Genomic DNA, 16289 nt, shown 5'->3' on the forward strand with positions numbered 1-16289 from the left:
TAATCTTATCATATTTAATAAAAGTTAGGTTATAATACTTAATTAGCGTAGCTATAACTACATTATTCTTTAGTAATTCATATCTTAGAGTACCGTCTAGAGAGTAATACTATACTCCTACCGCATTAAGATATCCTCTTAATATATAATATTAATATAGAAATAATTAACTAGCTTAAAGTTCTTAAGTAATAGATCGTTAGTCTTTAGTCCACGATCGCTATTAACAAAGTTCTTAATTAAGTAATCCTCTATTTATCTAATAGTAAGAGATTCTATTCCTACGTTAACTATCTTATGTTCTATAATTAGCTTAAAGGTACCTAGAAGAAATAAGCTTTTATTATTAACTACGTAAACTGCCCCTCTACTATCTAGAATTATACTCATTAAGAGAGGGTAGAGTTTATATAGTTTAGTACTATAAATTCTTAAGAGTATTTCTTCCTTCTTCTAGAATAGTACTAGATTAATTAGTACTATAGTAATAAAGTATTTAGAGTATCTACTTTACTTCTTATAATTAAAAGTTGTAACTATAGCTGCGACTATCTTCTAGCTATTCTACCTAAGATAGTTAAGTAGAGTAGCCTACTTTAGCTTATTAATCCTTTATATATCTTCTTTTAATCTATATTAGAGTGTATAATTAGTAGTAGTCTATCTTTAGTTAATTTAGTTAGCGCTATTTCTAACCTTCTATAGATTAGTAGATACTATAAGTATAATCCTTATAGTTTATATAGGCACATAAACGTTTCTTTAGCTAGTTTTAGCCTAGGCTATAACCCTATATTTTAGATTAATATAAATATTCTATATTCTTTACTCTTTACTACTATAGCTATATTACATTAGAGTAAAATAGTAAACGACTGCGCTAGCTCTTCTATTATTATCTCTAGTCTTTCTCTAGTATAGTCTTAAGCTATAAGTAAGTAGATACTCCTAGTAAATTTTAGTGCGATACGTAGTGCTAACGTATTAAGAAAGTTAGTAAGAGTAAACTAAGTCTTAATATCTAGTACGTTAAAAGCCTAAGCCTTACTAAATAGGAGTTTCAATTTATTACACTAGCGTTTAGAGCTAACCTAGCTATACTTAGCTTTATTAAAGTACGTATAATACTACTCTCTAACCTAGTCCGTGTTAGTCTAATCTATTAGTACTAGATCGCTTTTTAGTTCTTAAATAATAGCCTAAGAGGTTAAAGATTTAGTATTAAGGAGCTTAAGTATAACTATAGAGAGATAATCCTAAGATATAGTCTTAGAAATCTACTCTTATATATTACTAAGATAAGTAATATTACGATTCTACTTTGCGGATTAGACCTTATATTAATTAATATCTTCTAAATAGTGAGTAGTAGCTAGCTTATATACTCTTATCTTTGCTTTGTATTAAAGGGTTACTTATTAGTATTCTTTAATTTTCTTATTAGATAGTTCTAAGCGTAAAACTGGTATAGGCGATAGCTTAATTAGAATCTTAAGGTAAACTAGTTCCTAGTCCTAGATTAGAGGAATAGTAGGAAGATCTACATTAATTAAGTGCTAAATACTCTTATCTTAGGCATAAGAACGGAGCTAGGCAAACTATATTAGCTAGTCGTTTCTATTAGAATAAGGAGGGTGCTACTTATTATATAGCTAGCTTAGAGGTAGAGTCATCTACTTATCTAGCGATAGACTTAGAGGTAGCGAATCAATAGGTTTTAAGATAAAAATAGAAATAATGCTAGGGGAGAGAGATTGGAGAATTAGATTAATCCGATCTTATCTTATTATCTACACTAGTAGTCTGCTCTATGCAATCTGCTCTAGTTTCTATCTACTAGCTATTCTATTACTATATATATTAGCTGTACTAGATTCTAGAAGAATCTATCGAGTAGTAGATTACGTAGATATAGACGTAATAGATAGATGAATTATAAAGAGACTAGTTAACTAAAGAATCCGAGTATAGTACTAAGCACCCGGATTATGTTAGAGATTAGCTGATTAGCTTTTATCTCTAATACGCCTCTTTAAGCTAGGCAGCTAAGATCTAAGATATCTATTAGAATTGCTTATGCTAGAAAATCTCAAATCTTCTCAGCGTTTATTACCTTCGTAAGATAATTAGCTAGTAAGCAGCTAGTATTTTAATATTTTAGCTAGATCTGTTTAGCCTCTGTTTTCTTACGCACGAAGTAGTATTAAATATTAATATATTTAGTTCTAGCGTGGTAGGTAGGATTTTTAGATAGCTAGATCGCACTCTAGCTGTTAGAGTATATTATAATAGTTCTATCTAATAGTATATTAAATAGTTGTTTAATCTCTTTAATAAATTAGATTAGATAGATACTCTATTTAGTTGATTCGCAATATACTATAAATTCGGCTTCTACGCTTAATAGAGCCACTATTAGTTATAGCTTTAATAGCTATAAAATCCTATAGTAGTTCTTATTTAGTTAAAGTAAAAATATATATCCTGTCGTAGATCTTCGACTATTAAGATCGCCTCCCTAATCTGCATCCGTAGATCCAATTAGTTTAATCTACTCTAATCTAACTAATATAGATTAATCTCACTTAATAGATCTAGCTTAGAAGCTAGCATTAAGTTAATAGAGTAGTCTAATCTACTTTAATTAAGATAGATATTCCCAGAGATAATCAAGACTGCTAAAATACTCTAGACTTAGATTAGCTATAAATCTAGATAGAAGATTAACTACGTAAGTAATATTTAGCTAAGTAAAACTAGATAGGTAGATTAGAGAGCTAATTTATTATTAAATAGATTCTTATCTTTTACTGTCGCTGTCTAATCGTTTTTGCTAAGCTTTACACTATACTAAAGAGGTATTTACCTTAGTTTAACGTTCTCTTTATTAAAACGGATAAGTAGTCTTTGAAGATAGCTCTATTAGGTAATATAGATCAATCGATCTAATCTAATAATTTAGATACTAAGAAACTTAGATACATTACCAAGATCTTTAATCTCTAGATCTAATATATCTAATACATTGTAAAATAGATTCTTAATCTTTTACGTATTTTCTCTAAATATAAGTAGATCGTCCACGTAAGTAGCGATTAAAATCTTCTAATCGTAATTAATATATATAGCTATATTAATAGATAGAGATTAAAATCCTAGTTAGCCTAGTAGGCTTGCTAGTAGTTTCTACTATTATCTACTAGCTTATTTTAATCCGTCTAGTGCCTTATTCAGTAGGCAGACGTACTAAGGGTATCGTAGATCTGAAAATCCTTCTAGTTACTTAATAAATATCGTAGTATTAATAAGAGCATGTAGGAAAGCTTATTTAATATCCTAGCTTTAAATAATCTAGTCTTAGGCTGTAGCTATCGCTAGTAGCAATCTAATAAGATTAGGCCTAGTAGTATTAGCGAACGTTTCTTAATAGTTAACGCTAAATTCTTATTAAAATCCTTTTACTACCTAACGAGCTTTAAAGATATAGTCGTTATTTTATTAGTATTTTTAGTTAAGTATCTAACAACCTTTAAGAACTAGATAGCTAGTAGGCCTTAGCACGAGCGTCTAAGTGTTATTCTTCTATAGTTAATCTAGCTCTTTCTATATTACTAATAGATATTAATTCTTATTAGCGTGTTTAAGGACTTAAGCGTAGTTTTTTAGATTAGTAATATTCTTAGAGGTAAATCGATCTCCTCTAGAATAATATCCTCTGTAGAAACTTTAGTAGATAGAGCTAATATGGCTGTTCTAGCTCTGTTCTTAATTAGAACGAATAGATTCTTTCTAACTATTCTCTATAATTTAGTACATTAATTAATAGATTAGTTAATTTTTAACGTCTTTATCTAATCTCTCTTTAGATAGAGATCTTAATTGGTTTCTTAATTGGTTTCTCGATTAATTTCGAGTTGCGATTCGTAATCATGAGCTTAATTATTAAATACTCATTTAAGTATTCTTATATCTCTCGCAGTTACAATCTTATTTCATTTTAGATTAATTAGTTAATATAGATTACTACTAAGATAGGTAGTAAGATAGTATAGCTGAACTTAAGGATTAAGTTTGCTAACGAATTCTTTTAGCTCTTTTCGATATGCTAGAGATCCCTAGATTTTAATATTACTAATATTTAGCTTATATCTATATTTAGCTTTAAATAGTATTTAAAAGCTAATAGAACTATATAACGTACAATTATATAGATATACTACTAAGAGTAAGGCTTCTATCTATAGCTTGTTTAGTATTTTAGATTTGAATAGTAGACCTCTAATCTTATTAAATAGTATTTGATTAATTTATTCAGCTCTACCTTTACCTTCTAGATTAAATCGAGAGGTAAATTAGAGTTTAAAATCTTTTCGATTTAAGAGCTTCTGTAGATCCTTCGTATTTAGGTTATTATCTAATTAGATAAGCTTAATCTGCTTTAAATCTTGTACTTTAGCTCGTTTAATAAAAGCTTTAACTAGTGTTAAAAGCTCTAATCTAGATATAAGAAGATTAACTACTAGATACTTAGTGTTATAGTTAAGAAAGGTTATATAGTACCTATAGCTCTTATTTGTTTTTAGCTTAATAGGCCCTCCTAGATCGCAGTAGATAAGATCGCTAAAATTATTAACTAGAGTTGAGATTAGATCTCTACTTATTTTACTAGTAAATTTACTTTTTAAGTATATCTCGTAATTACTAAATAAGTTACTAGTCTTAGCATTTAATTTAATACTATCGGGATTTTTACGAAGCTTATTTAAGCTTATTGTTCTAATATAGCTAAAACGTTAGTGTAGTAGAGATATCTGATTATTCTAATTAATAGATTTCGATTAATTAAGCTATTCTAATAGCTCTCATAAATCTAATTATTCAGATAGATTCGATATATTAGATATTAGATTTATCTAATCTAATAGGCTTAATTAATTAGATAGATTTAGCTAATCTAACTAATTAATTAGGTATACTAAGTTATTAATCTCTATATAGATCTAATTAGTTTAATAGATATCACTAATCGTAGTAAAGATCGCGATCTTTTAAGCGTATTATCTCTTAGCTAGTATCTTACTAGAACGAGTAATTAGACTATAGTTCTTAGTAAATTAGAATTCTACTTCTTTTTAGACTACTTAATAGAGACTTAATAGATTAACACGAAAGTCTAGTATAAGGAGAACTTCTTTTAGCACTACTAATCTACTAGTACTAGTAAACGTAATTAGTACTTCTCCTTTAGCTATTACTAGTAGGTAGTGTTCCTGTATTACCCTATTTAATATAGGTGTTGAATACACTAGTGAGATTCCAGAATAGAGTTCTATCGTAATAGATTTACGCACTAGCTCTACTATCTAGTATCTACTTAACAGATTTAGTAGATTGGATGAATCTAGTTTCAACAGATTTGTTAAATTTAATGGATTCAGTAGTGTTAATATCAGCGATATCTTAGTCTACTAATATAATCGTAGATAGAGCTTCTTCTAATCTAAATGAGCTCTGGTTAGTGCGCTTAGATAGATTTTTTTGCTTACATCAATTAACTAGATACTTATTTCTTCTGCAGTAGCTGTAGTGCTTCGAGCTTCTATTAGATTTATAAGTTAATAAGGACATTTCTATATCCTTAGATTGATAAGATCGATGAGATTAATCGAATCTATGATTAGATCGATTGGATGAATTGGATTGGTGGGATAGATCTAATTAATAGAATAGAATAGATTAATAGGATGAATTAGATTGATAGGATGGATTAGATTGATAAGATTTGATATAGCTCCTTTATATCGAGCTGTTTAAGCTACTAGAGCTATTCTTAATAGATTTAAGACGTCTAGATTCGTTAGTAATCTAGCTGCATATTATTTTAAGATCAATTTCTTTATTATATCTAAAGTCTTGCGTGATCGCGATAATAAGATAATTAAATTCTAAACTTAAATTATTATGTATCAGCGCAGTAATAAATTAATTAGGTAGTTCGATTTTGCGAGCTTTTAAGCTTAGAGTAAGCCTTAATAGCTTTTAAAGATAGGTTTTAACGTTATTTTAGTAGCTAGTGAGTATAGTATTGATTTGATCTTTACAGATTAAGAAATTAGAGCTAAACCCTTTTTAAGAGTATATAGTTTCGAGATTACTCTATAGTTCTACTAGGCTAGTGTACTTTTTCGTCTAAAGTAGTAGCCTATCTTCGAGACTAAGTTAAAATATTAATAGAGCTTCAGATTCTAAGTCTTTAAGCTTTTGATAGCTCTTAGAGTATTCCTCTTAAGTAAGTTAGGCTAGATTAATTTATATAATCTCCCTATAGTCTTATGTTACGATCAGCCTTAGAATATAGAGAACATTTCGCTATTACATTTATTTAACGAGTAATTTATAAGACGGCGAATCCGCAGTAAGAAATAGAGATACTTATTTAAGACTAGCGCATTACATAATCTATAAGATACTTAGTAATTAGTATATCTTAGCACTACTAAGCAACTCAGCATATTACATAAAGCTCTAGTATATAGTATTAGGTATTAAGCTCTTATAGCTTAATATATTTAACTTAAGTTACGAGTATAAGTATAGTATAAATATTATACTTACCTAAGTTACTATCTAGCGCATACTATCTCTCTATCTGCGAAAACTAACTAATAAGAAGCTTAATACTAGAAGTCTAATATTACTTCCACTTAAGCTATACTCTCAATAGTAAGGTCTACTAGAATAGCTAGTATAATAGGCTTCTACTAGACTAGGCTATTAGTATCTTAGATAATAGTGAGACGACTAATTAGCTTAGCGTAGAGTAGGTAAAGCACTTCAATTAGTATATAGTAGCTCGTATAGCTAGAGTCTATTAGCTTCTTATTCTAGATAGCTATAGTAGCTATACTACGCTAGAGTTTAACTAGTACTACGCTAAGAATAAAATTATTACTCTCTATATACCGCTATATACGTCGTATCTTCTCTAGCCACTTAATATAAGCTACTTCTCGCTACTTAAGCGCGCGTATACACGTAAGATTAAAGAGCTTACCTACTAAGGCGTCTACTATATTAATAAGATAGACTTCCTTACAGCCTATATATAGATCTAGCTAATAGTATTTATACAGTACTAGAATAAAAATACTATCGCGCTAGTAACGCGCGGGCCACCCCACCACAACAACCTAAGATAGACACCTTCTTTAATATCATTTTACACTATTAAAATGAAGCCCTTTAGGGCCCAACTTACTGCTAGAAGAATGCTAAATAGTAATTTATTAGAAGCTGAGCGTATATATATTTTAGCCTAGTGGGAGAGTAGATATTTAGCGTAAGAAACTAGTAACGCGCTTAGCTGCGCGCAGCGTACAGTCTAACGAGTAATCTAGCGATTTAAAGCTAATAATACCCACGAAAAGCGTACCTAGATAGGCTACCTAACAAAGTTGGCGGCTGCTACGCGAGGTTAAAAAGTTCCTAAAAATTAAGTACTACTAGCTTATATAGGCCGCTAGCTTAATTAATATAACTACTATGCGAGCTACCCTCTCTAACTATATAATTTAACAAGCGCTCACTACTAAAAGTTATTATAAGTTTAGGTCTGCTCGTAGTCCTAAATTTAATAACTTAGTAGCCTAATTAAGACTTAATTTTACGTAATAGTAGCGTAATTCTAGGTAGCTTAATACTACATTTTAGTTTAGTAATAAGTGCTCTATTAAGCGCGGCTCTAGCTATAATACAACTTAGGTATAGAGGCTCCTATACTAGAAATAAAAGCGCGAGATGATAGAGCTAGTCTTTACTAGCTATTAACCCGCAATTATAGTGTAGAGATTAATTTAGGTTACTCTAAATAGAGATATTAGGCGCAGCCTACTAGTAATTATATAGCAGGACGAGAATACCTAGCGTAATAGATATAGTATCTAGTTATATATCTAAGCGTTATAGGAAGGCTTACTACCTAATTACACGCTAGGCGAGTGGTTTATGCAGGATAACGCACGTATCTATACTACTTAAAAGTATATAACTTAGTTATAAGATTATAACATTATAGTTACTATTTAGCCTCCCTACTCCCCAGACCTTAACCCTATTAAACACCTCTAGTAGGCACTAAAAAAGAAACTCTATAAGCTCTATCCCTTGTTTAATAATATAAGAGAGCCCTAAGAAGACTAGGATAATTTTAAAGCTAGCTTAAAAGTTGCTTAGGCTGCTATACTAGATACTCTAGTTACTAAACTACTTTATAGTATACCGCAACGCCTTACTATAGCAATTGAGACAAAGAGGTACTAGACTAAATATTAAGACGATTGCGATTATTTTGCAACACTAAGTAAAAAAAAAATCATATTTTAGTTAAGTTATCGCGACTTCAAATTTGCAATAAAAGTAGTAATAGTGGCCTAAGCACTTAGCGCGACAGTACTTTAATTAGGTTACTATATAGTAGAATATCTAGGCAGGCTTTTAGGCGATAGAACTTATCTCTTCTTATCTAGATTACGTTCTATCGTTACTTACTATAGCTAGAATACTATAGATAACTATAGATAACTATAGATAATAACGCTATAATATAGCTAGAAACACTATATATAGTAGCTTAGCTTTAGTAGTAGGTAAAGCTTCTTTAAGAACGGCTCTATTTGTAATTATAAAGTCTAATAAGTTAGCTTCTATACTAAGTTATAAAAGACTATTAAATAGTAATATAGTTAGTAATAATACTTATAGAGAAGAATAAGAAGCTACGTATAGAAGTCTAGCGTTAACGAAAAAAGCAGAGTTAGCAGCGTTAATATATTACTTCTAGTAGAGTACTCTAAGTCTAATAGAGTTAGTAGATAGCTACAGAGGTAGAAAGAGTAGTAATAGAGGCTAGCTAGAGCTAAGCTAATAAGCGACGTCAGCGCGCACCACTAACGTGTACGAAGTACTACGTTTAAGAGCATACTTAGATCTTATATAAATCTATATAGAGAATAATATCTCTTAATTTTATTCTATTTTATTACGCTGTTGTAGAGTAATTACGCAGAGCAACAGGTTAGGTTGAGCGGGGTGCCCAGCTTACTAATCTACCTAGCTTACTAATCCCGCACGTTAAAGCTTCTTAGCTTTTTATATCACTAGCCTGATTAAAAATAGGTCTCGTGCTTAGCAAGTTATACTTATGTTAAAACTTTAAGTTTTAGTATCATATTTCTTTTATTTATCATCTTTTCATATCATTATTTAGAATTTAGCGTACAACGCTCCTATATAATAATATATGTTATAATTATTTCCAGTTCATAATTTAGATTATAATAATTAAAAATTAATCTTAAGTTAAAAATATCATAAGGTATTTAGCTATATTAATCTAAGATAGTAATTTTAATAGGTTCTGGCTCTAGTCTTGAGTAGCGTGATCGTTATATGCGCCCGTGACCGATCCCCCTAGCGCCTTCCCCAATCCATTGCGACATCATGTTGGGCTGCTGTTAGCATCCACCTGCGATCCATGAAACAGTGCCTTCCGGCTCATCGCTAGCCGCCTTGCCTATATTTAACACCTCCACTGTACCGCTTCCTGTTCTCTTTTTTCTTTTCTCTTTCTTGTGCGTTGATCCTTCTTCCGGCTCCGACTGCGCAAAGTGGCCCAGTCTCCCCGCCACTGTTAGTACCGCGTTATCCAGTAGTCCACGCTCCCCGCCCTCAACTTGCGCCTCGTGACAGTCAACAGAGATCACACCACGCCCAGCTGGCTTATATCAGTCCATGCATTTCCTCTGCTAGCTTTCCAGCGCGTGCTGCTGCTTTTTTCCTCCGAGCTTGCGTCTATCCGACAACTACCGCAAGCATGCGACCACTTCGCCTGGTGGTATCGCTCTCTACGAGCCTTGCAGCCTTCACCATCGTCCTGTACATGGTTTTAGGGAATTCTGTAGATGCTGAGCAGGGGAGTATATCATCCACTTCAAATCGCGGCGGCTTCAAAGCCCTGTTCTCGTTTGCTTCACCAGGCTCGCTATTTCCGCCGTCTGCCATTATTAGCTTGACCGACGATAACTCGACTTTCTTCCTCGCCCGACCCGCCGCATTCGGTCCTTTGCTACCCAAAGAAGGCTTGAGCGGCTCTCTGTGGGTTGGTAGTGGCTTCGACGATGATAGCATAGGTGCGGAGGGCGAGTTAGGCTGCAGCGATGTGCCTGGCTGGCACGACGACGGCGATGATTTTATTACTACCCCGCAAACGACCGCAAACACCAGAAACAAACTCAGGAATACCATTTTGGGCAAGGATGTTACCCCGAAGGATGGAGTTTCCGAGAGCGGACGCGATTCATCTGATGACGTCGTGACAAACGATGGTACAGACGATCGTTTGCAGCCCCATGGCTCCAAGGCGCACGCACAGCCAGGAGGTCTTCACGCTGACACCCAATCACTTCAAGAGAGCGCAGAGATCATAGGCAAGATTGTGCTCCTCAAGCGAGGGGGCTGTGGTTTCTTGGCCAAAGTGCAGTGGGCACAGTCGCGTGGTGGGATAGCTGTCATTGTGGGTGATGATCTTCGCGGCGGCGCGCTCGTGAGGATGTACGCCAAAGGAGATACCTCCAACATCACTATCCCATCTCTCTTTACCTCGCATACGACCGCCCATCTTCTATCTTCTCTCATGCCGAACGAACGTGTACTTACGGGTGCTGCTCAAAATTCCCTAAACTATACCCAGAAGGCCGCCAAGGAGTCAAGGCCTGCAGCTCATGATAAAGAGTACAATCAGAAGACCACCAAAGGAACAGCTGCCGTGTCCCAAACGGGCTGGTTGCACTCGTTTATGGCTTTGTTTAGGGTTGGTTCCAGTGAAAACGCACCCAAAGCCGGGAGCCGACGACCACCAACTAGTGGCAATCTTGAATGGCTGGAGATGGAGAGTTTGGACGACGATGATAAGCCTATAAAGACGAAGGCCACGGTTCCTTGTTCGATACCTGAAAAAACTTTGGACGGTGCTGTTATCGGCGAGCAAAATTGGCGTGTTCCTAATACTCTTCCTCAGACATCTGCCAACGGAGGTCAAAAAGCAGCGGTCTCAACATCCATGGCAGCCATTTCAAATGGAAACGAGTTGCCTACAAGCGACGAGTACATCAACACACAAGCGCAACACAAAGGACTTTGGGTCACGCTTACTCCGACAAATGTCTCAAGTAGCCCATTCCTCGACACTCTTCTTGTGCTTGTTGTTAGCCCACTGGTTACTTTGACCGTTGTATATGTGTTGCTTCTCCTTCGATCTCGCATACGGCGCCGCCGGTGGCGGGCGCCCAAATCTGTCGTTGAGCGTCTTCCTGTCAGGACTTATCAGACTATCAGCGATTCTCCTTCTTCCTCTGCCGCAAGCCTGCCTGCAGATTCTCCAACCACCCCTCTACTTCAACCCCTGCCCTCTAGATCTAGATCTCTCGACTCTCGTTCGCATTCTTCATCGGATTCTGATGTGCCGGGCGCTTCGTCGTCCGCGCAGCATGGTCCCCGTGGTCGCGAACAAGAGAAACGCGAGTCAGGGCTAGCGGCCTGGAGACGGCGCTATGGCGGGCGTCAGAAAGAATGTGTCGTTTGTCTGGAAGAGTATGTCGATGGCGTCAGCCAAGTAATGAGTTTACCGTGTGGTCATGAGTTTCACGCGGATTGCATGTAAGTTTTCCATCATTTTTTTGTACATGGACTAGTCTAACGTATGTAGTACTCCTTGGCTCGTCACTCGTCGGAGGACATGCCCTATTTGCAAGGGCGATGTCGTACGTTCGTTGAGTTGGCGCCATGACCAACTGCAATCAGCGTCACCAACACGCTCGTCCCAGCTTCCTACTGGCGGTGAAGATGTGCAGACGCAAGCAGCTGAGAATCATGACATGTCCCCTTCAGCTTCGCGACCCGTACCGACATACGGATCAGCACAAACTAGCCTCCAACCAACTGACGACGTAGAGGCTGGTTGGACGGGGCGTGACTCGTATCGAAGTCCTGTCTCTTCACTGAGAGAGCTAGCTTCGTCTGTTTCTACCGTAGTATGGCGTGGATTAGACGCTGTTCGGAACACTACTGGTTTTCAACGATCTCCGCCTGAAGACGCTGATCGTAATCGGTAATGTTGGGATTACGACTTATGTCTAGATATGAGGAATTTTGGTTGCATTCAAGATATATACCCCTGGGAGGCACATTGGCGTTGACTTTGGACCTGAGCATCTTTTCTGAACTGGATGTTCCCTTCACCAACAAGTGACAGCATGGAAAGCTCGGAGTAGCGTATCTGGAACCTAGATCTCTTTGGAGTCCCTGATCACTTCACTTTTCTATTTCTTTTCCACTCCACTCAGAATCGCAATAGACAGTATTGCCATTTTCTGCTTGACGTTTTTTTTCTTTTCGCTTATATTGGACTATCTTACCTGGACTGTACCAAGCAAAGAGCGTTTAGCCAATATGGGTTGTGTAATACCCACTAAAAGCCATGTTACACCACGCATGAGAACCGATGGAAACCGACGCGAGGACGGTGGACCTTGGACTTGGCACCAGCGCTCTCAGCCACTATGGAGTTTCTTGACTCATATGCAAGCTCACACTATTGTATAGTATACGTTGCCTATCGTGTCCTCATTGGATTGCTCTAGGGCGTCTGGTACAGCTGACTGGAAGGGACTTACTACTGTGTCGCATTTGTAGTCATAAGTACAAAATCTGTAAACCCAACAACTAGTGACAGCACCACATCAGGCCATCGAACCATTGGAAACCTGAAGCCTGGCGGTGAATGAAAAGCTCAGAAGGCATGCGTAATGAACGACCACCCAGCTTGTGTTCTTGTTTCACTGATGCCCATGCACAAGGCCTCGCATTCTATGCTGTAAGCACCCATCTCCAACAAAGAATTGGCGTTCAACCGAATTGACGACATAATAAATGGGGCTTGGAACGTAGTATAGGACCGGGGATAGGGGTTCTGAGACCCGAAAATATTGCTTGCATGATCAGCAACCCCACTGCGGCAACCAACACACCTGCATATCTACAAGATCGCTTACCTGTCTTGGTATAGTCGCTTGACGACGAACCATTTGCTATATTCTCCTTTCTTAAGATGATTCACTATGGAAATACTGTTCAAATAAGTAAACCATTGGCTGGTTGACTCTGCTTACCTGCTTACGAGAGAACGGGAGTCTGTGCAAGATTAAGTGTTGGATGTCTCGTATGATCCCTACAACGAACAGCAACATTTTCCAAGTTTGCTAAAAGCTGCGTGTTCAATTGCCAAGGAGCATGGCAAATTCCACCTACGTACGCAAAAACCGCGCTGCCAAGACGGTGAATATAGTAAGCCGAGATGTGATGTTCATCACGCGAAAAGGTAATTTCGGGGACGTGAGCAAAGTCCAAAACTTAGTTTCTGCAAACCAATCGGAACTTGTGGAGGTCAGCTTGGCGGTCGGCGTGAAAAGGATGTTACCTATGCTTTGTTGATTAAAAGGAAAGTGCGATATTGAGGGTCGTGGTCTGCACTTTTGATGTATAAATGCCGGGTACGAACAGCCCATGCGATGCTGTATAATCATTACCCTCATCCCATATCCAGGAGCAACTTAGCACTAATACTACTAATCTCGAACATGAAGTGGCTTTTCCTTATTCTACCCTTCATGGGAAGTGTCCTTGCACTGGTACCTCGCGAGCCACAAGCAGCATCCGCAGCATGCACTTGCGACACCGTATTCTGCACCCAAGTCTGGCCCGACTCCTGCTACTGCGCCAACGATGCCAAAAATGCGTGTTATGAAAAATGCGGTGGAAGCCCTCCAACATACGATACCTGTCCTCCTCGGGGCATAATAGCACGCACGCCACAAGAAGCAGCACCAACGCCCGCACCCACGCCTATGCCCCCGTCTACCTGCATCTGCGAACCCGTCTTCTGCCTAGACTCCTGGCCTGAGTCCTGCTACTGCAACAACGCCGTGAAGAAAAACTGCTACGAAAAATGCGGCGGCGAAATACCAAAGTACCAGACGTGCCCGCCGCGCGAAGTCGTCCCAAAACCAGATCCCGTCCCCAAACCAGACTCCACAGAGTGCCAGTGCCCAGAAATAAACTGTATCCAATCCTTCCCCGAAGGATGCTACTGCGCCAACAACGCCAAACTACAATGTTACAAGAAATGCGGCGGCGAAGAGCCAGTCCTTAGTGTAAGATTGTTATCCTCCTCCCCTTTCCTTCCAGCAACAACAACGTTCTTCGCCAAATAGCCAAAAGGGAAAAAAAGATGGTTAGGAAACTAGTAACTAACACAAACTACTACAGAGCTGTGATTAACTTTTAGACCTAACCATAACCACCAAGTCTTGCCGCGCTGCTCAGCCCACCCCAGCAAACCGCGTCTGCGCCGGCCCCCTTCCCAGCCTATCCATCTGATCAGCTCTATATTGCGAATCCGCTGAGACCCGGCTCATGTGGCCCGTTGTACGGTGACCCGGGCATTTGTGTCGAGGACGTCATGTGTGGTGAGATTGCGGGGTTGACGCGTAAGTAAGAGGGCGGGGACAGATTTGCGTGGATGATCCTTGGGATGATTGTTATCTTGATCGGGGAGGCTACGGACTGTACTGGGATGTGTCGAACAGGTTTTGGTAATGGTATTGACTATTTTTATAACGTGTTCTATGGGCGAGCGCCGCACACGGGCGAGCGCCGCACCCCACCAAACTTATACACCTCTACAAGCGCGTAGCTCCACCATGAATTAATTATTCTATTATATATTAAGATAGTAGATTAAGTACTATCTAAAGTATCTTTCTTGCATGTACGTGCATTATAACTAGTCTCCCTACACCTACTATAGCGCGCAAGAGCCTGGCGGCTAACACCTAATCGCTCTTCTCCTTAACGCTCTTTATAAGCAATCTGCTAATTAGCCTTACGCTAAGTAAGTAGATCCTCGCTAGCTCCCTTTATAAGGACTCTACGCTTCTATATCCGCTTTTTCTTACGTTTTCTATACTCTAATACTGCTATATTAGCTCTCTTAAGGCTAGTAATTTAATCGCGTATTAGCTTAGCTAAGAGTATTATTACCTTAGCCCTCTTCTTAAGCTAATTAATCGCTATAATAATTAAAGCTAGTAATAAGCTCTAGTACTTTTAAACGCGCTCGCTTATTAACGTTAATTAAGCCTCTAGCTTACGTACGTTACTTAGTGTATAAGCCTACTAGAGAGCCTCTATAAGAGTAGCTAGAGAACTAGGCGTACGTAGCTATATATTAAGCTTTAATAGAATAGCGTCTAGATAGAGAGAGATAAGGCCTACGCCTTAAAAAGCTAAGCAGATATTAGCTAGCGTAAAGGATTAATTAAAGGCTATCTTAAACGTTAGTAGAAACTTAAGCTTAGTAATATAGTTAATATAATAGCAGATTAGACTCTCTATCTTACAGCTATACGCGCGCTTTAATAGCGAGAAGTAGCTAATATTAAGAGGCTAGAGTAGATAAGATAAATAAGGTAGTATATAGAGAGTATAGATATTATTCTTCTAATATAACTCTTAGAACTTAAGAGACTAGTAGCTCTTATAACTATTAAGAATAAGTAGATAATATATACTAATAACGCGAGTCTTTATATAAGTATTAAAGTACTTTATCTATATAATACCTAGCTTATTATTTATCTAGCTATTATTACTAACTACAATTACCTAGTCGCGTAGAACGTCTACCTTCTTATACTAAGTAGATAAGTAGTACTTACTAGTAAAAATAAGAAATAGTAAGATAGCCTAGCTAGCCGCATTATGTAACGGCGCAGGCAAGACTACTCGGATCAGTATCGGCGGTAGTGTCACTCAGAGGCATATGGGAGTGCGTGGGACATCAAACGAGCCTTAATTCGAATAGACACCTATAGGCCTTGTACGAAAGGATATCAAAAATCTATCGAGCTACGGTATGGAGAAGGTGGGGTTTTATATCAGCAGATCTGCCCTCGGCTAGTGCGTGCCCATGTTCGGATCCCTTTCGGATGTTAGTTCAGTGTGTACTCGAACCGTTACACTACCCCCCCCTCTATTGACAGCTAGTCCCGTAGCTGTTGAAAAATTTTCAATGTTTGTTTGTTTGTCTGTTTGCTTGATGTCGTCATCCTTCTATGCAGGGTCTCGGCCAGGCCCCGAACAGCCTCCGGGCCAAGGAGAATCCACTCAGCACGTGA

General features: G+C 37.5%; 2 protein-coding genes across 2 annotated transcripts; both read left to right on the forward strand.

Annotated features, from left to right (window-relative positions):
- Window positions 1-9871: 9871 nt before the first annotated feature.
- Window positions 9872-12167, forward strand: COCSADRAFT_87231 (uncharacterized protein; the record flags this gene model as incomplete). The annotated part of the gene is made up of 2 exons (XM_007700709.1): window positions 9872-11712; window positions 11762-12167. The coding sequence occupies 2 exons, from the start codon at window positions 9872-9874 to the stop codon at window positions 12165-12167; spliced, it is 2247 nt and encodes a 748-aa protein (XP_007698899.1).
- A 1524-nt stretch (window positions 12168-13691) lies between these two features.
- COCSADRAFT_189555 (uncharacterized protein) lies at window positions 13692-14711 on the forward strand (the record flags this gene model as incomplete). The annotated part of the gene is made up of 2 exons (XM_007700710.1): window positions 13692-14264; window positions 14380-14711. 2 exons carry the CDS (start codon window positions 13692-13694, stop codon window positions 14389-14391), a joined length of 585 nt encoding a protein of 194 aa, XP_007698900.1. The 3' UTR covers window positions 14392-14711.
- Between the last annotated feature and the right edge of the window lie 1578 nt (window positions 14712-16289).

The sequence above is a fragment of the Bipolaris sorokiniana genome (assembly GCF_000338995.1).
Source record: "Bipolaris sorokiniana ND90Pr unplaced genomic scaffold COCSAscaffold_5, whole genome shotgun sequence".
NCBI classification, from domain to species: Eukaryota; Fungi; Ascomycota; class Dothideomycetes; order Pleosporales; family Pleosporaceae; genus Bipolaris; species Bipolaris sorokiniana.